The 20,931-nt window shown below is 46.2% G+C and overlaps 1 protein-coding gene across 6 annotated transcripts in view; it reads left to right on the top strand.

Moving 5' to 3' along the window:
* LOC147750884 (uncharacterized) overlaps nt 1-20,931 on the top strand; it is a 1,319,653-nt gene that overhangs the window by 1,223,298 nt on the left and 75,424 nt on the right. For 5 of the 6 annotated variants that reach the window (XM_086918405.1, XM_086918419.1, XM_086918446.1 and 2 more), the window contains one exon: nt 18,937-20,025. In XM_086918405.1, coding sequence (XP_086774531.1) covers nt 18,937-20,025 — 1,089 coding nt within the window. The remainder of the gene's footprint in view (nt 1-18,936; nt 20,026-20,931) is intronic. The other variant, XM_086918411.1, reaches the window with a different exon arrangement.

Below are 20,931 nucleotides of genomic sequence, written 5' to 3'. Positions count from 1 at the left end.
TGCACCTGATTAAGTCTGGGGAAGAAGCTGATGCCCTCATAGCCAAGATTAGAGACCGAAAATAGGGGCAGGGAGCGATAAAGATTTAGATAGACTAACTGGGTCTTTTACTCAAATAATGTGTAATAAGTAGGGACTTTTTTATAAACAATAACTGTGATCTTATAGTTGCTCCATGGAGGGGGAAGATGGCTAAATAGGCTTTTTCCTATTAGCAGTGAGGGTTCCTCATGGGCAGAGAGGGCACGGGGTTAGGGAAGGGGGGGGTTGGTAGGGAGGGTGCACGTGGTGGGGGAGTAGTGGGAAAAAAGGAAATAAAAAATTCAACCTCATCTAAACCTTCTATGTAATGTGTTAAGTCTAGCCTCAAAAAAGGGTCGATACTCACGGGCAGGAAAAGAGGAGGATGGCTACTGTGACCTCAAGGAGTAGTGGGGCAATATTTATCTCGTGGAATGTCAATGGCTTAAGATGCCCTCGGCGACAGAGGCTTATATTTAAACATTTAGAATTGTCAACTGCACAAATATGCTTGCTACAGGGGACACACTTGAGCCATGAAGAGAGCATAGCAACTTTCTCAAAAATTACTTGGGTTAAGAGCTTTGGTGCATCAACACAAACAGCCCAAAATAGAGGGGTCGCCATATTAATTAAAAAAGGGACACCCTGCAATATTAAAAAAGTACAGTCAGATTCTTCCGGTAGATGGTTGATCGCTACATTAGCATTTGAAAATCGTGATATGGTCTGCGCCTCTTTCTACGGCCCGAACTCGGACGACCCCGATTATATCTATAAACTGCAATCAATATTGATGTTGGAGCCACCACCATACGTGATGGGGGGGATTTTCATGTTTTGATTGACCCCCTTAAAGATAGATCTAACGTAAGTCATTATAAAGGTGCAGTGAAGGTTCGTAGGGCGTTAGTTAACATGGTCCACGATATGGACCTAGTAGATCTATGGAGGGAAATAAAAGGAAATGAGAAGGGCTTTACTTTTTTTAGCAAAAAGTATTGTCATTCCTCCAGGATTGACTATATCTTCCTTGATAGAGGCTCATTAGCTAGCATAGAAGAGATTTTAGTCCTCCCGAGTCATCTATCCGACCATGCACCTCTACGTATTGTGTATCAGTTCAAGGAAACTCAGCGACGGGCACTAAGGTGGACCCTTAATAGGACCAAGTTGCAGGACCCTGATGTGATTACCGCTGTACAGGCCTCAACCTCGGAGTTTTTTATGTTGAACTCCGACTCAACAACCCCAGATGTTGTCTGGGACGCCTATAAAGCCTGGCTCAGAGGGAAACTCCATGGAGCCATCTGTTATAAGAATAAGATCGAAGCCAGGGTATTAAAGGGTATCGAAGAGAGGATAGGTGGCCTGGAGAGAGAAAGGGATGGAGCTAGCAATGGGGACCAGGAACAACTCACTCAAATCTTGGGAAAGTTAGAAGAGGCAAGATCAGAATATAGAGGGAAACTAGAAGCTAAATGTAGAGCACAGTGGGAGACTGGTAAGATGCAGAACTATGAGTATGGAGAGAGGGCCGGTGCTTTATTAGCATGGAAAGCTAGAGCCGACCGGGCCAGGAATGATATAAAAGAACTTAAAATAAACGCCGGCGGGGAAATCTCAAATAAGATCGAAGACATACAGACATGTCTTCTCTCCATGTTCTCAGATCTGTACAGGGAAGATCTGACTCCCCGATCATGTGTGATTCAGTCTTTTCTCAGAAACAAACAACTTCCAGTTCTCACGGAAGAAAGTAAAAACAACTTAGACGCTATCTTTACATCAGAGGAGATTATAGCTCAAATAAATAAATCTAAGAATAAAAAGGCTGCAGGATCAGATGCGCTCCCGAGTGAAATATATAAACATCTCAAAGAGGAGCTCCTCAAACCCTTGGAAAATACCTTTAACTCAATTTATGGTTTGGATGGAAAGGTCCCTAATACTTGGAAAGAAGCAATAATAGTTCTGATATTGAAACCGGGTAAGGACCCAAAAAAGGCAGACTCTCACCGCCCAATCTCCCTGCTGAACGCCGACTATAAGATCTTTATGGGCATTTTAGCAGGGAGATTGGCCAAACTGATACCTGGGTTAATACATCCAGATCAGAAAGGGTTTGTCGCAGGTATACATATACAGGAACAAGCACAGCTTCTTATAGGCAACATCGACCTGGCTATCAAGAAGACAGAACCCTTGGCCGTTATCGCTGTCGATGCGGCCAAGGCGTTCGATAGAGTTTGCTGGGCATACCTATGGGAGGTTCTGAGGGCTATGGGTTTTGGTCCTATTTTTATTCAGACCCTGCAGAATTGTTATCAGGGTGCCTCTGCCCGAATATTTTTGAACGGGTTCCTCACCGCGAGTTTTAAAATTCAGAGAGGAACGAGGCAAGGGTGTCCGATCTCACCCCTTTTGTTTAATTTATATATGGAGCCACTGGCACAGATGATTAGATTGGATGAGTCAATCTATCCATTCAGATCAGAACATTATAGCTCAAAAATAGCTCTGTACGCTGACGATCTGGTTCTGTATACAAGCGACCCGGATACAGCTATTATAAGGGTGGAAGAGCGTATGCGCGAGTTTGGAGCAATTTCTGAGTTTCTTGTAAATAGAACCAAGACGGAGGTGATGTGCTGGAATTTGGAGTGGACAGGGACAGAAAGTGAAGAGATGAGATACTTGGGGATCTATGTAGTGAAGGAAATTGAAAAGATCCCTGAGTTAAATCTAAAGAGGGTGGTAAAGGAAATGGATAGCTTATTCAGTAGATGGAGAAATCTACCTCTGACTATATATGGAAAAACCAACTTAGTAAAGATGGTCATCCTTCCTAAACTGTCATACCTCTTTTCTTCAATTCCTTTGACATTTTCAAGTAAAAGTCTGAGTAAAGTACAGAGTAAGATCAACAGTTTCATTTGGGGCAATAAAGGGGTTCGACTAGCGTGGAAAAAACTTAGACGCAGATTAAAAAAAGGAGGGCTGGCGCTTCCAGACGTAAGACTATATGCAGAAGCGTTCCAGTTTAAAAGCATACGGATGCTGTTAGTTAAGCCAGGGGAATCAGCTTGGGGGAGGCTATTAGGTGAAATGGTGCGGGTAGAAGGGGGAGGCAATGGAGAAGCATTTCTGTATAAATTTGGATCACCTAGCTTCTTCAAGAGGGTTCGTCTGAAGGTTCTAAGGACAGCTTTGGAGACTTGGTGTAGGCTCAGGCATAGATGGGGCATTGGATACTATTCTGATTATGCCCCTATATGGGATGGCCCAGGGACCCCGGGTTGCTTGCAGGATGGCTTGGCACTGCCGATAAAGAGGGCCGGCGTCAAAATCTGGTCTGAACTGTTGGACAGTGGGGGGATACTCCCCTGGGATTACCTGAGGGCTAAGATTGGCATCAGGTTCTAAAGATTTAAATATATACAGTTAACATCATGGTATGTGGCGGAAAAGCGGGAGATAAGCAGAAACTGGGAGATTGAAGACTTGCTGCAAGAGACACGCCCACTGAATAAGGAAATATCTATTTGGTATAACAGTCTGCTGGATGCCGAAGACCATAAGACTCCCGCCTCCGTAGCAGTGTGGACGGGATCCCCACTCGGGCTACCAGCAGACTTTTTATATGAATCCTCACTGAAGACCCTGTACAGATCAGTTAAACCTGCCTGCCTAAAGAAAAATCATTTTTTTGTTATTAATAGACTCTATTACACCCCGGCAAAAATTGCAAAGTTTGCTCCTTTTCCCGTCCCTAAATGCCCTAGATGCGCAGTACCCTTAGCAAATGACTTACATATTTTTTATGAGTGCCCAGCACTCACAAGATTCTGGGCTGAGGTAGGTGACAACTTACTGGGCATATTTAATACCAACATTGAGATCAATATACAACTGGTATTTTTTGGAGATGATGGTCACCTCAGCCAGAACCTCTCGCGGAAAGATAGGGGCCTATTACTGAACTTGATACTGCTGGCAAGAAGGGAAGTGTGTAAGAGGTGGAAGGATGCTCTACCCCCGCAAAGGGAGGATTGGCTTAAAGCTGCATTCGCTATGGCGCGACTAGAGTACGATGGAGTGGAAGATAAAATCTCGAATATTTGGCACTCCTTGGTGAGCTGGGGCAAGGACTTAAGATTACTGTAATATCATTGGTCTTATGATTACACCAGGGTCCCATACAAAATAATGGGACTGGTCGGATGACCCAAGCGAGTGCGGTAAGCCGTAGGGGCGACCAGTAACGAAGGCGGCTTCATAAGACCCGCAGAGGCTTGTAAGGTGAGATGAGGACCAAAAAAACAAAAAAAAACAAAACGGAGACTACTTAGGCGCCACCCATGCGCGCTGATGTCAGTTATTTCTTTTTCCGCACCAGCAAGCGCAGATCCGGTTAAAGCACATACCCTAGTCACTTTTTAACTAACTTTTTTGAGACTTTTGTCTCTTACTTCTTTTTGAGTTTTTGACTGCTGGTGCCACGTAGGGATGCCTGGGTTTAAATCCTGCGGGGCCTGTCACTGTAAGATGTCGGTGGGCGACCCCCATGGCGTCTGTCTCTATTGTCTGGAGCTCGACCATGACTCCCGGTAATATTCTGATTGTCTGGCCATGGCTCCGAAGGCTTTGCGGAGCGGTCCGGAAAGCTGCTGGAGGCCCGGCAGTTGTCTCCGCGTCGTTTGAGGTCCAGGGGTCGATCGAGGGATCGACCACAGAGCCATCATCATCGCTCCTCAAGGTCGAAGCCTTCACACTAGGAATCGGGAAAGAGATGTCATAAGAAAAAGGTGAAGAAGCGCGTGCACTCTCCGATGTCCCCAGTTGGTCTCTCCGTTGGAGCCTGTGAGTCCTACGGCCTACTCTACTAATCTGGGTCCGTTGGCGACTCCGGCCCGGGTGCAATAATTTCTCGCTGTCATAGACTGCCTTTTCAGGCCTCGGGCTCCCGCCGGCTCGCGTTCGGGCCCTGCTGAGGGCCCTTTCTTGCCGCTGGCTCCGTCCCCGGCGCCGCAAGGTCCTCCGCCGGCGGCTCTGGCACCTCCTGCGGCTCCGTTCCCGGCACCGCAATGGGTTCTGTTCGTTCCTCCTCCGCTCTTGCCCAGGTTTACGGACAATTTGCTCTAAGTTGGGACTCTGATTGGGACATGGAGCCGGATCAGCACCGACTGGAGGCGTTCCCGGCGCATAGCGTTGAACCATTTGTATTCCCCTGTCTCTCCCTCGCTGCCGCAGCCTGTGCCACGGGCAGTGGAGGAGGGGGACGACTGGGAGCGGTCTGAGGACCCTCTTGCACGGCAGTGCGCGTCAGAACAGGAGTGGACAGAGGAATCGGAGAATGCAGGTGGCTTGACCTCTCCTCTGAGCCTGGTTTTCTGTCTCCTCCTTCTATGTGGCCATGGAGGAGGGCGCCACATTTACTGTGGTGCTCTGTAAAGCAGCTGAGGCCCTTGACCTTGATCTGCCTACGGTCACTCTCAAAACTAACCTCCTCACTGAAGTTCTTCAGCCTGGCGGCAAGCTCTATGGAGCCTCTGCTTCCGTTCAATGAGGCGTTAACGGATGTGTTGATGGGCTCCTGGCCTAGACCAGCAACTGGGTTTCCTGTGGATAAGAACATGGCCAGGCTTCATCGCCCTGCACCGGGTGACCCTGCCTTTTTGACAACCCATCCAACTCCGGAGAGCCTGCTCATGCAAGCCTCAACTTCCCAAAACGCATTCCCTACCGCCCCTTCCGGATAAGGAATCAAAGAAGCTGGAACAGTTAGGCAAGAAATAGTTTTTCTCTGCCAGCTTGGGGCTGCGGTCAGTGAACACCGCATGCCTCTTGGGCCGCTACTCTCACGCTGAGTGGGACACGGTTGCACAGATGCTGCTTCAGTGTCCGGAGGAGGTTCGGGCAGTGCCTTCCCAAGCTGTTGCTGGAAAGGACGCAGCAAAGTTCGTCATCCGGTGTGGGCTGGACACCTTGGACTCACTGGGTAGGGCAATCTCCACGACAGTGGCCCTCCGTCACCATGCCTGATTGCGGTCCACAGGGTTTTCAGGGGATGTTCAGGGTTCCCTCATGGACATGCCCTTTGATGATACTCGCCTGTTTGGCGATAAAGCAGACAGTGCGCTGGAGCGTTTTAAGGACTCTCGGGCTACGGCCTAGTCCTTGGGTCTCTCCACCACTTGCCTTGCCACGTCTGCTTTTTGTTCCTTTCATGGTCACGGCGCCCAGGTGCCCAGAAGCCTGCACAGAACCAACCTCGGACGTGGTGGCCGAAACGGCGGCACAAGGGGCCAGTATGCGGGTCAGTCCACCTCCGCTCCCGCAGCATCTGCCTCAAAGTCTTCCTAGTCCAAGCTTTGGGGTGCACCCCACGCCGGTGGGCGGCAGAATTCAACATCACCTTCCCTCTGGCGTTATGTCACCTCGGACACATGGGTGCTGCCTCCCCTTCGAGTCTGCCCCTCCACCCATGCCACCTCAGTTCCACCGCATGTCGGGGATCACTTTGCGCTTCTCCAACAGGAAGTCACGGCCGTCTTGGCCAAGAGGGCCATCGAGCGCGTTCCTGGGCCAGAAGTAGGAGGTGGTTGTTATTCCCAATACTTTCTGGTCCCCAAAAAGGATTAAGGGGGTCTACGCCCGATCTTGGATCTCAGGAACGTCAATCGCTTCCTCTGGAAGGAGAAGTTTAAGATGTTGACTCTGGCTCAGATCTTGGCTGCCCTCGACCCTGGAGACTGGATGGTAGCGTTGGACCTGCAGGAGGCATATTTTCATATCCCCGTCCTTCCGGGCCACTGGCGTTACCTGCGGTTCACAGTAGGCCAGGAGCATTTTCAGTTTACCTTTCTCCCCTTTGGCCTTACCAGTGCCCCTCGGGTGTTCACGAAAGTGATGGCAGTGGTCGCAGCTCATCTGCGCAGATCAGGGGTTCCAGTCTTTCCCCTATCTCGACGACTGGTTGTTGAAGGCGGGTTCGCCCCAGGCAGTCGTCTCTCACCTCCAGACTACGTCTGACCTCCTGCATTTTCTGGGGTTCTTCAGCAATGTGCCGAAGTCGCACCTGAGTCCCTCTCAGAAGCTCCCCTTCATAGGAGCGGTTCTGGATTTGACGTAGTTTCAGGTTTATCCTCCCGAGCAGCGAGTCCGGGATATTCAGTCTATGATTTCGATTTTTCAGCCTCTATTCCAGGTTTCAGTCAAGATGACCCTCCGGCTCCTTCATCCTGCTAGTGCAACATGCTAGATGGCATATTCGGGCGCTGCAGTGGGACCTGAAGTTCTAGTGGGCACAGCATCAGGGCAACCTGTCCGATCATGTCCAGATCTCAGAGGGCACTGCATGACTATTGCAGTTGTGGCTCATGAATCGCGATTGGGTCAATGGCAGATCCCTCTCCCTTCCCCAACCGCAGCACACAGTGGTGACGGATGCGTCCCTCCTGGTATGGGGCAGCCACAGAGAGGCGGAGATCAGGGGCCTCTGGTCTCCGGCAGAGTACCGGCTCCATATCAACTTTTTGGAGCTTCGGGCGATCCGACTTGCACTGAAAGCATTCCTTGCCTCTGTCTGGGGAAGTGTAGTGCAGGTGTTCACGGACAACAACACCGCCATATGGTATTGCAACAAACAGGGTGGGGTGGGGTCGTGGACCCTATGTCAGGAGGTTCTGCGCCTCTGGACATGGCTGGAACATCAAGGCATTACCTTGGTGGTTCAACACCTGTCAGGTTCTCTGCACACCAGGGCGGACGAACTCAGCCGATCGTGCATGATGGATCACGAATGGCGTCTGAACTCGGACAGGGCCCAAGGTCTCTTTCTGCAGTTGGGAGAGCCTTGGTTAGATCTATTCGCCACCGAAGAGAACGCGTAATGTCATCAGTTCTGCGTGTTGGAATTTCCAAGGCGGAACTCGCTCAGCGGCGCTTTTTGTCGCGAGTGGAGCTGCGGTCTGTTGTACGCCTTCCCGCCTATACCACTTCTGCCTAGAGTATTGAAGAAGATTCGGCGCAACCAGGCCCAAGTCATCCTTGTGGCTCCGGATTGGGCACAAAGATACTGGTATCCCGAGCTACTCAGCATGGCGATTGATTTCCCCGATCCAACTGCCTTTTCGGGAGGATCTTCTGTCGCAGCAGCAGGGGACGGTCCTCCACCCGAACCTGTCCAGCCTCCACCTCCATGCATGGAGATTGAGCGGCGACAGTGGACAGCTTTCGATCTTTCTCCCAAAGTATGTTATTCTGGCAGCCAGGCGTCCCTCCACTAAAACGATATACGCTGCAGGTGGAACAAATTGTGTGGTACGGTGCACAGCAAAGGCTGTGGATCTCATTTCTACCCCTCTTTCCGAGGTCCTTCTGTTCCTTCTCTCTTTGGCCCAGTAGGGCTCTGCTCTGGGCACTAACAAAGGTTATCTTTCAGCCATCTCCGCCTTTCTAGGGCATCCAGATCAGCCTTCTCTTTTTAAGTCCCCGGTTGTTAATCTCTACCTCAAAGGCATTACACACACGTTTCCTCCTGTGCCTTTCATAATGCCTCAGTGGGACTTAAATCTTGTCATGACCTTTCTGATGTGTGCTCCCTTCGAGCCCCTTCATAACTGTCCCTTACGTCTTCGCACTCTAAAGAAGGCTTTCCTGATAGCTATCACCTCTGCGAGAAGAGTGAGGGAGCTCCAGGCTCTGTCTTCCTCCTTTCCTTTCATCCGGACAAGGTGGTTTTAAGGACCCGTCTTTCTTTCCTGCTTCGGGTTGTCAAGCCCTTTCACATTAGGCAAACCATCACTTTGCCCTCCTTCTTTCCTCCTCCGCCTCCTTCGAAAGAGAGGATCCACCTTCTTTACCCAAAACGTGCGCTCTCGTTCTATCTGAAGAGCGCACAATAGTTCTGGGTGGATGACCATCTCTTTGTTGGCTACGAGGGCTCCAAGAAAGGTCTGGCCATGTACAAACGAGCCATTTCTCGGTGGGTTGTTCTGTGCATCTAAGCATGCTACTCGTTGGCTAAGAAGGAACCTCCTGTGGGGCTGTGGGCCCATTCAACCAGGGCAACGGCGGCCACTACTGCCTTGGGACGCTGTGTTCCCGTGCAGGACATTTGTCAGGCAGCTACGTGGGCCTCGCTGCACACGTTTACCAAGCATTACTGCCTTGACAGTCAAGTCCGGAGAGACGGCTTCTTTGGCCGTTCTGTTCTCTGTGACTTTCTGGTGTAATCTTGTTCGCAGACCCACCACCGGGGTTGGTATTGCTGGGGTATCTATTCTAAGGTAAGGAATCTATCACTAACGTGTCTCTTTCAGATGCACAAGTTACTACTTGTGTAACGATATATCTGTAAGAGACATTAGTTAGTGATGGATTCCTTACATGACCCCAAGTTGTGCACCGACTGTCAAATCATGACCCCAAAGCCTTTGCGGGAGCGGTCCTGAAAGCTACTTGAGGCCCGGCAGTCGGCTCTGCGTTGCTCAAGGTCCCGGTCGCTTGGGAGGTCGAGGGACTGATCCCAGAGCCATCATCACTCATCTTCCAAGTCTTCTATCTCGGGTCAGGTAAGTCGAAGCATAAGAAGAAGTCGAAGAAGCATTGTCACTCTTAGACTTTTCCTCATCCGTCAGCCGATGCGATGAAGGGTGCAAGTGGTGCCCCTCCCTCATCTCCGCGTGCGGAGCCTACATGGTCAACTCCGGCCTTCCCTCCCTTTCCCAGACTGGGAGCGACTCCTGGCCAGCTTAGTCAATTCTTCTAAAGCGATGCATGCCATCTTTGGGCAGCCCGACTTTGTCGGCGCGCCTTCGGGCCCCGCGGACTCGGCTGGGGGCCCTAGGCCTTCTACGCCACCGGCACTCGGCACTGTAGGGCCCCATTGGATCTAGGCCTGGATCCGGATCTGTGCCGGTCGACCTCGTAACACCTCCACCGGAGCTGATTCCACCGGCACCACGCCCGCAGCCGGCGCGACCCCCACCCAGCGTTGGCCCCCTGCTTTCACCCCGATATGCAAAGTCCTAATGGCAACAAAAACAAATTCAGAAAATAGGAGGGGTGAGGGCAAAATGTTTGGGGGTGAACTTGCAGAGCGGGCCCAAGTCCAAAATGTACCTTTGTTGAAGCTTTTTGTCATGAATACTCTTTCTAACCACAGATCGCTTATGGGCTTCACCCCTCTTCATTCTGTAGGGTGGCCTCTTTTTATCATAAAGAAAGGTTTAAAGTTAGAAATGTGCACACTGGTATGGATAATGATGTCACACTTACATTGGAGCCATTCCGAGCGACATGTCTAGGATAGTCAGGCTATGAGATAGATGTACAATGGGCAGCGCATCATGGTAATCTCTCCAACATGGTTCAGATCTCACAGGGAACAGTCAAAGACCTGTAGTGGTGGCTGATGGACTGCGATTGGGTCAGGGGCAACCGCTTTTCCAGCCAGAGATGACTGTACTCGGCTGGGCGGCTATCTGAGAAAGGTAGAGATTAGACGACTCTGGTCTCCGGCAGTGTCCGGGCTTTTCATCAACCTGCTGGAGCTCTGGGCAATCCGGCTGGAATTAAAAGCCTTACTTCTTTTGATACGAGGAAGTCTGATGGTGTTCACGGACAACATCACCCCCATGTGGTACTGCAACAAACCGGGACTGGGTGGAGTTGCCCCTTTGCCAAGAGGCCCTGTATCTCTGGATAAGGCAGTTCCCTTTTGGCTCACCACCTGGTGGGCTATTTGAGCACCAGTGCGGATGAACTCAGCCGTCAATGCCTAGTGGATCATAAATAGCGTCTCCATCCGGAGTTGGAAGTTCACTTAAGAGTTTGGAAGAGCCTTGGTTAGATCTGTGAATGCACAATGTCAGCAGTTTTACCCACTGCATCTTCCAAGGCTGTTTTCGCTCTGAGACGCCTTTTGTCTCAAGTGGAACTCCGACCATCTGTACACCTTTCTGCCAATACCGCTCCTGCCCAGAGTTCTCAAGAAGCTCAGAAATGGCCCGGCTATAATCATTCTTGTGACTCTTGATTGGGCAAGGAGAGTTTGGTATCCTGAGCTTTTGAGCCTGGGATTGGATCAGGCTGCCCCTTCAAGAGAATATTCTGTTGCAGCAGCAGGAGAGGGTTCTGCCTTCATTCGTGGAGTTTGAGTGGCAGCAGTTGACAGCTTACAAACTTCCTCCCCAAGTCTGTGATGTTATCTTGGCAACCAGGTGTCCTGCCACCGAGATGGTATATGCCAGCTGTTGGGATAAATTTGTGCACATCCCAAAAAGATTGACCCCCTTTCTGCACACTTATCTAAGCTTCTACTGTTTGCTCTTTCTTTGACCCAGCAGGAATCTGCTCTGGGCACTGTGAAACGTTACTTGTCTGCCATCTCCGCTTTTTTGCGGTTGCCGGACCAACCTTCTTTGTTAAAGTCAACTATTGTGACTAGGTTCCTGAAAAGGTTACAACATATGTTTCCCCCAAGGCCATTCATTATGCTCCAATGGGATCCTGACCTGGTCCTTACTTTCCTCTCGTCCTCCAATGGAGCCGTTACAGAAATGTCCACTTCACTTACTGACTCAAAAAACTGCTTTTCTAGAGGCTAAAATATCAGCCAGGAGAGTCAGTGAAAAGCAGGCCAATCCCTGGACAACTTCCTTATACCTCCTTTTACCCAGACAAGCTGGTTATGCAAGTCGTGCATCGTTTCTACCGAAGGTTTTCAAATCCTTTTTGTGTAGGCCAAAACATCTCCTTGCCTACTTCATTACTCTGCCTTACCTGCCCAAAGAGCCAGAGGGACCCCACTGTTTAGACCCAAAAAGAGCGTTGTCTTCCCAAATTGAGTGTTCATACGAGTTCTGAATGGACAGTCAACTCTTTGTTGCATACGTGTGTGCTAAGAAAGGGAAAGCTGTGCAGAAATGGACCAGCTCACAATAGATATGGACCAGCTCATAATGGATAGTGCTCTGCATCAAGATCTCCTACACACTGGCCGAGAAGCACCACCCTGAGTGGTTGCATTCTCATCCAAGAGAGACAAGGATGCAAACACTGTATTAACTCACAGTGTCCCTGTCCTGGAAATATGCCTGGCAGCAATGTGGGCATTCTTGCATAGGTTTACCAAACATTATTGACTGGATGGACAGGTCCATTGCAACAGGCATTTCACCCTTTCAGTCCTGCAGGACTTTTTGGTCTAAATCTGTTTGCGGCCCCACTTCTGGGGAGGTATTACTCGGGTATCTATTCTAGCTGTAGATTGCTTACTTAGAAGTCTTGATCAGATGAACAAGTTGCTTACCTTTGGTAACGTTTTATCTGGTAGAGACTAGCTGTAGATTCATTACCGACCCTCCCATCCTTCCTGCAAACTGATTTCCATCTGAGGGTCACCCTTTTCAGGGCCTTAGAAATTTGCACCAGTTGTCCTTCTTCCCACTTGGCTCGCGCTTTTGGTGTGGAAATTTGAGAAAATATACTGACATCAGCACACTTGGGTGGTGCCTACATAGGCACCCCTCACATCTGATACAGACATATAGCCGCAGAATCCTAAACTTTGAATTCTCCTAGGCGCCAGACTGGATCCGGAAATTTTTCAGCAGTATCTTTGGGCCCTGGAGAAGCTGTTCCTCTGGCCTTCTGTTTTAGGCCTATACAACACCTTTTTGCGCCTGGGAACAGTGTGCTTATGCCCTCGGGCTTTTAGACGTGCAAGACCTGTACTCAACAAATGTGTGCTATGGATCCGCATTCCATTTGTATCTGGAGCTTAGGAGAGCACCACGACTCCAAGGAGTGCGATGCCTGTAAGAGGCTGAAGCCTGAGTCCTTGCCGGAAAGACTAATGAAGTTGTTGACGGCGCGGCTCTCCTGTGCGGGGCTGTTCCAGGAGCCGTTCTTGTGCGCAGCGCTCGTCTAAGTCGCGGAAATACCATCAGAAGGGATCGAGGTCACAGAAGTCTTCAGCCTCACTAAGTTGTGACGTTGTTGCTGGTTCCTCCTGCTCCTTACCGGACGATGTAGCACAGGAGTGACCCCAGAGCCTCCCTCCTTATCCTGGAGCCAGGGTGATTACAACCCTGATGCAGGCATATTTTCATGCTCTGCAATCCTCCTTTGGTCTACACCTCCCCCTGGTGAGCCTTTGGGACCCGAAGAGGTGGAAGGGACTGACGCCGACGGGTTCGCCCACTGCGCCGGTCGAGAAACTCAACTCAAGACCTGGTGTCATTACGACGTAGGGATACAGCCTGGTGTGGCTTCCCGTTGTGATTTCAGTAGCGTTGGATGAGGTAGTCAAGACACTGCCACGGCGCTGGTCGACACCAGAGACCTTATTCATGATGCATGTTTATACGATGCCGCCCAATGTCAATCGGCGCTGGAGACGTCGCTTATAGCCACTGCAGTTCCTCCACTGTCTCCCATTACCAATTGAGGATGAAGCTGGTTATGTTGCTATTTCAGGAAGACTCTGCAGATACTGGTGACGTTGACCGGTCGGTTGGTCATGGTCAGCCTCAGGTAGGAGGTTCTTTGGCAACATTTGGTGGAGACAGTAGACAGCAACCGTCTCCCAATTATGATCTGCTTTCTCCACCACGAATGGCAACGGAGGGTAGTGCAAATTTTGCTGAGACTATTAAGAGAGCTGCTGTAATATTAAAATTGCAGCTTCCGTCTGTGACTTTGTCATCTGATCTATTAATAGATCTGCTTCATCAAGGTGTTCCCTTCCTAAAGGGGGTCAGGGCTGAACTCTCTTGCTTGTGCAGGATGGCTGTGAGATGGCAAAATGTAATATTAAATCAGCAATGGACACAACAGATTCTATTGGCAGAGCTATGGCTCAATCAATTGCTCTCAGTAGACACGCTTGGTTGCTCAAGTCGAGATTTCCTAATAATGTTTGGGAGAGTTTGAAAGACTTGCCCTTTGATGGAACATGTTTATTTGACAGCTATGCTGATTCTACGGTACAACGTCTCATTGCTGCCCATTTCTAATTTGACCGTATCAGGTTTTTTTCTTCATTTCCTATGTATCCACAGCTGTGGTTCTTATGTTTAAGGATTGTTTCCTACCTCTGCTACGTCTTGAAGTTTTGAAGAGTTAATCGCTACATTTTGCAGTATAATGAGAAGATTTGTCACCAGATTTTGTTTTTGTTTTTTAATCTCCGGATAGTTATTTATTCTTCCTTTTGCTCTGAAGAAGAGCTTGGTCTCAAGAGGTTATACCCCAAATTGGGTATGTCACTTACTCTACCTGGAGTATTGGTTTGCTGTTGTATAGCTCTTCACAAATACTACTTTTGTAGTTTATTACTATACTCTAGATCGCTCTGATATACAGCTTAGTCCTTATTGTACTTCGGTTTATATTCTCTCAAGCACTATGGTAGTGAACTAATACCCGCTTGTTTCCTCTTGTGATACCCCCTCGGGGTTCTGTTACATTTACACGCTTCTATGTTTTTTTGTTAACCAGTATATTCACTGCAGTTTATTTTCTCTTCTTGAGCGGACTTCTTATTTATTATGAGTGATTCAGTTCTTTAGATTGAGCAAGTTGGAGTGTTGCTCTAGTTCAAAGTATATACTTTGCATGCTTTAGGATGCTGATTGCTTGTGAGCTCTTCCTTTAGGGTAAAGGAAAAGTGTCTAGTGTAGAAATTAATATTTCCTCAAATGCAGGCAATTTGCATCCCTACTCCACTTTGTGGTGCAGTAAATTGGCAGCCAAAGTTTTGTGATGCACAGGTTGTTCCAACTTGTCTCAAGACCAACTTTTATTTGGTTGCCAATCATCCATGAAAAGAGGCCCACTCGCAATTGCGAGTAAAGGTTTATCAGGTTGAGCTATTTTTAGCACCTACTAGTCCCATCTGGCGAGTAAACTTAGGGTAGAAAGGAACAGGTGTTCTGTTCATTCAGAAAGTGAATGAGCAATAAAGATGCCTTTAAATCTTGTTTTTATCTTGACACATTTGCTGTCAGTTCAAAGAAAGAAGTCTAATGTCAGTTTATCTTTCAACTAGTTGAACAGTGAACTGTCTGAAGATGTCCGTTGTATTTTACTAACACACAGCATTTAAATAATAGCCTGTAAATTAATATTACACATATTTCAGACTATACCAGGAATTACAAAAGCATTGTTTTGTAATTAAGAAGTGTTACAAAGAAATAAATTGGAGCAAAACAAACCAGAACACTTTACATGGTGATGTGCAATGACAAATATATTTGCAGAAACTTTATTTCCAAGCATTGTGCACAATATAGTTTTAAAACCACATCAGTGACAAATTCTGTGGCCATTTCAATGTAAACTCTGCTGATTACAAATGACAGAGTACTACCACTTCATGCTTTAGTTATGTATTTATTCAAAGTTGTCTTTTTAAACATGATTTGAGAAAAATCCCTGCCCCCGCCGTGATGAAAATGCTGTTAATGATCTAAGAGGCAAGTCAGGGGTCATACGTATCCTATATGTGGCTAGATTTGTATTATATATGAAAAAGGTTTAGTATACTAAATCAAACAAAAGAGCTTTTTGTACAGCAGACATGCTGAACTCGCATATTTGAAGGTGCTCTTATGTGACAATGAAGAAAGGGTCAGCTCAATTAATTAAATTTTTTCCCCACGATCACTTGAAACCAGTTTATGGGTCAAGAGCATTATAAATGGGTTGAGTAGATTATTTAAGTCACTAGACCTGCAGGTCTAGTAAAACTTTTATGATTTTTCGAGGCCTGTGAAAGTCTTGGAGACAATTTTATAATAGGCTTACCTTTTCCCCATGATGTTCTTGATGTACTGGTTCTGTCTGATCCACATCTCCTGTCTTCTGGAGACGATGTACTTGTTACTTTCCGCATTTCTCATCTTGTGTGGAATCAGGACTGTTTTTTCTTGTGGTGTCAATTCTTTAAGCCACCTTTTGACAGACAACTTTTTCTTATAGCAAGTCACCTACGGTATTGTATTGCTGACGTAATACCCCCGTTTACTCTCTGGGTTATGTACTTTTGCTGAACCTCTCATTTCAGAGAGTTTTTTTTGGTATATGGTGTATACATGCTGAAATGTGCTGCTGTGTTTTTATGTATTGTCTTGTATCACAGGTGTCGTTTGTGCCTGTTGATAAGTATTTATTATGTAAGATATTTTGGAACTGCACTTTTAGGTGCGTTACCTTTTTTCCATAAAATTGGTAAGCACTTTTTGGAACTGGTTTCTCGGTTCCGGTTAGTTCTTATGTACACAGAGTATACATGACTGTCTTTAATGTGTTACACATATTGTTTGCATTTCTTTTTATTTTAATCAAAATGTGGTTGATTCTCTTTTCTCGCTTGCCTTGGTGTTTAAGCTTATTCATGGCTCAAAATTGTGTGCAGTCTGTTGAACTGTGGCACTGAAGGCCGTACAGAGGCAAGCTTTATATGTTCTCGCGTAGTTATTTACCAGTAAAATTGTGTAAATTGCTGGACAATCGGAGTATCTGGTGACACGTTTATGTTTGTATATATATTTATATCTATATATGAGGTTTTGTGGTAAGATGTTAGGCAATTGGAGCATAGGTTGAATATGAATATTCATTTTGTCCAATCTAATTTATTTAAAACCAAGGCGGTGTTGTCTTCACCTTTACCTTGGGGAACTGAGTTCTGAAAGTCATGTTTTGAGATTTTATTAGGACGATTCATTCTCTGATTCTTTATTGTTATGAAAAATGCAGATTATATGACGTTTATCATACATTTGACCCTTTTTAGTCATCGAGTTTTCTTGCCCCTTTTCCTTCAAGGGTCAATTCTCTAGCACCTGTAAGGGTGTTTTTATTTATATGTTCTGTGACAGAGTTCATATTACTATTAAGAGCCAAGCTCTTGTTTTGCTATTCCTACAGGCATTGGTCGGTTGTTAGTTTTGACCGGCTAGTTCTCGATGAGAACTTTTGTAGGATTAGTTCGCAGACCCGCCTCCAGTGGGATATAGCTATAGTATTAATTCAAAGTTAAGGAATCTGTGGTTAGAGGTCTCTGTCAGATGTAAAAGTTGGTTACCTTCGGTAACACTATATCTGGTAGAGAAACAATCTAGCCGCGGATTCCTTAACGCCCTGCTAATCCTCCTCGCTCTGTGAATGACCTTTGAGGTAAAGGTTACACTCTTTTAGTACGGGGTTTATATACCAGTGTTAACTATCTCAATCTATGTTGGGGCTAAAGAAACCGTTTGCCCTGGCCACCATCCATTTCCTAATCTATGTGGTTGGTAGAGTGTGGGTGGGTTTTCTGTTTTACTCTGAATTACACACCAGTGAGCAGTATTAATTTATTTGTTCTTTCTTTGAAAGTCTTCTTGGTATTCAACAAACAGCCTGGTGTTGTTGTTGTAGGTTGTGTTTGGCTATTGCCATGCCGTTAATTACCTTGATGAATGGTCGATAGAGTGTATGATCACTTCCCTAATATGGGGGTTATTCACCAGGGCGCAGGGTTACATGTAGCCCTGTGTTTTGTTGATTTTATTGAGGGTTTCTTTAAGCTAGTATTAATATACCATTTGATGTTTCTTCTTTATTAAAGTTTCAAAAAAATTTGAGTTTTTTTACGCACACTGTTTCCACAACCAGTTTCTGTAATGGATCCGCGTTCTGCGACGGAACGTTTCACAGAAGAAACTGACATCCGCGTGCCAGAGGGGACTTATATGGCTCCACTGATGTCCTATTCGGAGACGAGGTCACCGTGGAGCTGTACGATGCCAACCCCTGGCACACAGAGGTATTGCTGAAAATTTGCCTGGGAGAATTCAAAGTTAGGCAATCTGCAGCTAGACTGTGTCCCTACCAGATATAGCGTTACCGGAGTTAAGTAACTTTTATTTCCGGCACGGATGCTGACTATTACGCACGGTCAAATGACGCTATCTACAGGTTCGCAGGGGTAGTGCTAAAAAAAATTCTGGATCCAGTCTCACCCCTGAGGATTAGTCTAAGGTAAGGAATATGCTGCTAGATAAGTCTCTTCCAGATGAGCTGTTTATCCAAGGTAAGTAACTTGTTTGTTACTGTGATTTTATCACACTGCAAGGATTAACCATTGTGCTCTGGTTAAGGTAAAGTAGTTTTGTCTATAACAACTGTATATTAAAACATAGTATAGCATAAACCATGCATGCATATGTGCAGTTTGTAGTATGCTATTTAGTACCATTGTTTTGCAAGGCGAGAGGGACATTATGACTCACTGAAGGTTTCATCTTTTGTGAACCATAGTCTCTCCCCACACATCAATGATAACATCATATTCTACATTTATGTTTATGTTTGTGTAGATGAATGACAGTTCCTCACACTTCCTTTTTAAATATTGCATTGTCTTGTAAGCATTATTGTCTAAATTTAAATGTTTTTGGTTATAGGTAATTTTGAAATCAATGTTCTATACACTTTAGTTTATTCCCTTCCTTCACAAACTGCATGGTATTACCTTTAATTGACCATTTCAGTGTGGATTAAGTTGTCTGTTTTTACTCTAATTTCAGTCCCCTAGACTCATTTCGATCATCTTGCTCTGTGTTCTTTCGTGTGAATTCCTATTATATCATGCACAGGAAAGGAAATGAACAACTACCTTTCTCTCGTAAGCTAATATTACTCAAGCTGTGAGCTTGAGTCAATAATATTAAAGTTGCTCATTGCATTTGTTTTGAAGTCTTCAACATTTTCAGGGGGCAGCTTGCAATTCTGGGCCTTTTTTTGAACACCTTGTTCTGGTGTTCCCTTTACTGTAATTCACCAGTGATCATTCTCATAAGCAAATTAATGTATAACAATGGTCCAGGTTATCTTTCTTTTTCAATCCAACAGACTTTGATGAATCCAGTAATAAATGTGTGAGAATTCAGGAGCAATGTATTCAGACAGAGGTGTCACCCGTGACGTTTTCAGGAGAATCCATAAATGAGTGTCTTCAGGGCTTGGAGCAGGGCAACACCTGCAAAGCTCAGCACTTCTTAGAAGGCAAGGAGGAAAATAATGTTGGAGGTGATGGTGATGAATCTACTAACTGTGAAAATGATATGAATGGGTCATCAGACTTCACTGAAAAACAAAGCACTTTGAAAAATCGAGGTACATTTGTGTGTCCTGAATGTGGCAGAATCTTCAATCACCACTCAACCCTCGTTAACCATCAGCGAACTCACACTGGAGAACGCCCATATACTTGTACTGAATGTGGGAAAAGCTTTATTAACAATACAAATCGTATAAACCACCAGAGAATCCACACAGGCGAAAAACCTTATTCATGTAGTCACTGCGAGAAAAGTTTCAGTCAGACCTCTCATCTAATTAACCATCAAAGAATTCACACAGGAGAGAAACCCTATGTATGCACTGTGTGTGGAAAATGTTTTAGTCAGAAAGTGCATCTTAACAACCACCTGAGGATCCACACTGGCGAAAACACAAAGGAAAAACCACATACTTGCATTGAATGTGGAAAAGGATTCAGTAATAGTTTAAATCTCTCCAACCATCTTAAAACCCACTCTGCAGAGAGACCATTCACCTGTCCTGAATGTTGGAAAACCTTCAGCCAGAGCAAATATCTTTTCAAACATTTGAAGACGCATGATAACCATGTGAAATTGCAGTCTGAGGAGAAGTTATTTGTATGTGCTGAATGTGGGAAATGCTTTGCACAGGCAGTGCAGCTTATTAATCATCAGAAAGTACACACTAGGTTGAATGCCAAAAAGAAACCGAAATTAGAGACATTACCTCAGAAGGAGAAACCATATACCTGCATTGCATGTGGGAAAAGCTTCACTCAGAACGCGAGCCTTGCTAACCACCTGAAAACGCATACCAATGGTGTAAAAGAATCTCAGCTTGGAGACATAAACACAGGTGGGAATTGCCTGAGTGAAAAAGACTCTGCACAGCATATCGGTAAGGCTGTGTTGTATCATTGTCCTTTCCTGTGTGATGTATGCCTTTCACACTACATAAATCCAGTACATGTTACCTCCTGTGCCATAGGGTACCCTCCACTTAGTAGAGGGTGCAAAGCTGTTTCATTTATGTGTTTTTTGTGATGTATGTGTTGCTTTCAATGTAGGTGATAGGTTACCATGTATGTGTGACCACTCTTGTGATTGATGCATGCCACGTAGGATAGGGTTATGGCTGTATACAATAAGTGCCCATCGTCTACGATACTTCACACAGTTCATGTTGTTTTTTATCTCATTCTTCATTTTGATGATGTATTCGCTCCACAATGTTTGAGGCTAATTCACATCTGTGACCTCTCCAGGTTACAAATAAACACTGCAAATATCACATGATGTAATAATCCTAGATACAAATATTAATTGACACTCTGTACAGCATATTAAGTATTTTTCTGATTCAGGCTTCTAACTACAGATTCCTCACCTTATGAACTTCCCCAGGTATCAGACTGGATCTAGAAACTTAAAAAGCAATTCCTTAGCGAGTCAGTAGGTGGCATTGTGCAGCTCCACGTCGGCTCTGTCCCGCCTCAGATGTGTAATCGGGCCCCTATATTTGCAACACCTCCACACGATGACGTCTGTTCTTTTCTTTTCGCACCTTTCCGATGTGGATCTAGAGCTAGCACTGCTGTCTCTAACAGACCGTTTCACTCAGGAAAAACCTCTTAAATTCTTCTCCAGTGTGCAAACAGGTTTCAAGCCATTTCATGACTGACGGACATTGTCCAGGCTATGATTCTGATGTTTCAACCTTAAGCCCTGGGTCTCAGTGAGAGCAGCTCTGTGACTTCTGGGCTTCTTTCATCCTTCTTGTGGATCATACTAGGTGGCACATTCA

The sequence above is a fragment of the Lissotriton vulgaris genome, chromosome 1_1 (assembly GCF_964263255.1).
Source record: "Lissotriton vulgaris chromosome 1_1, aLisVul1.2, whole genome shotgun sequence".
In the NCBI taxonomy this organism is placed as follows: Eukaryota; Metazoa; Chordata; class Amphibia; order Caudata; family Salamandridae; genus Lissotriton; species Lissotriton vulgaris.
The sequence above is the reverse complement of the archived record's forward strand: the minus strand, read 5'-3'. Positions and strand labels throughout refer to the sequence as shown.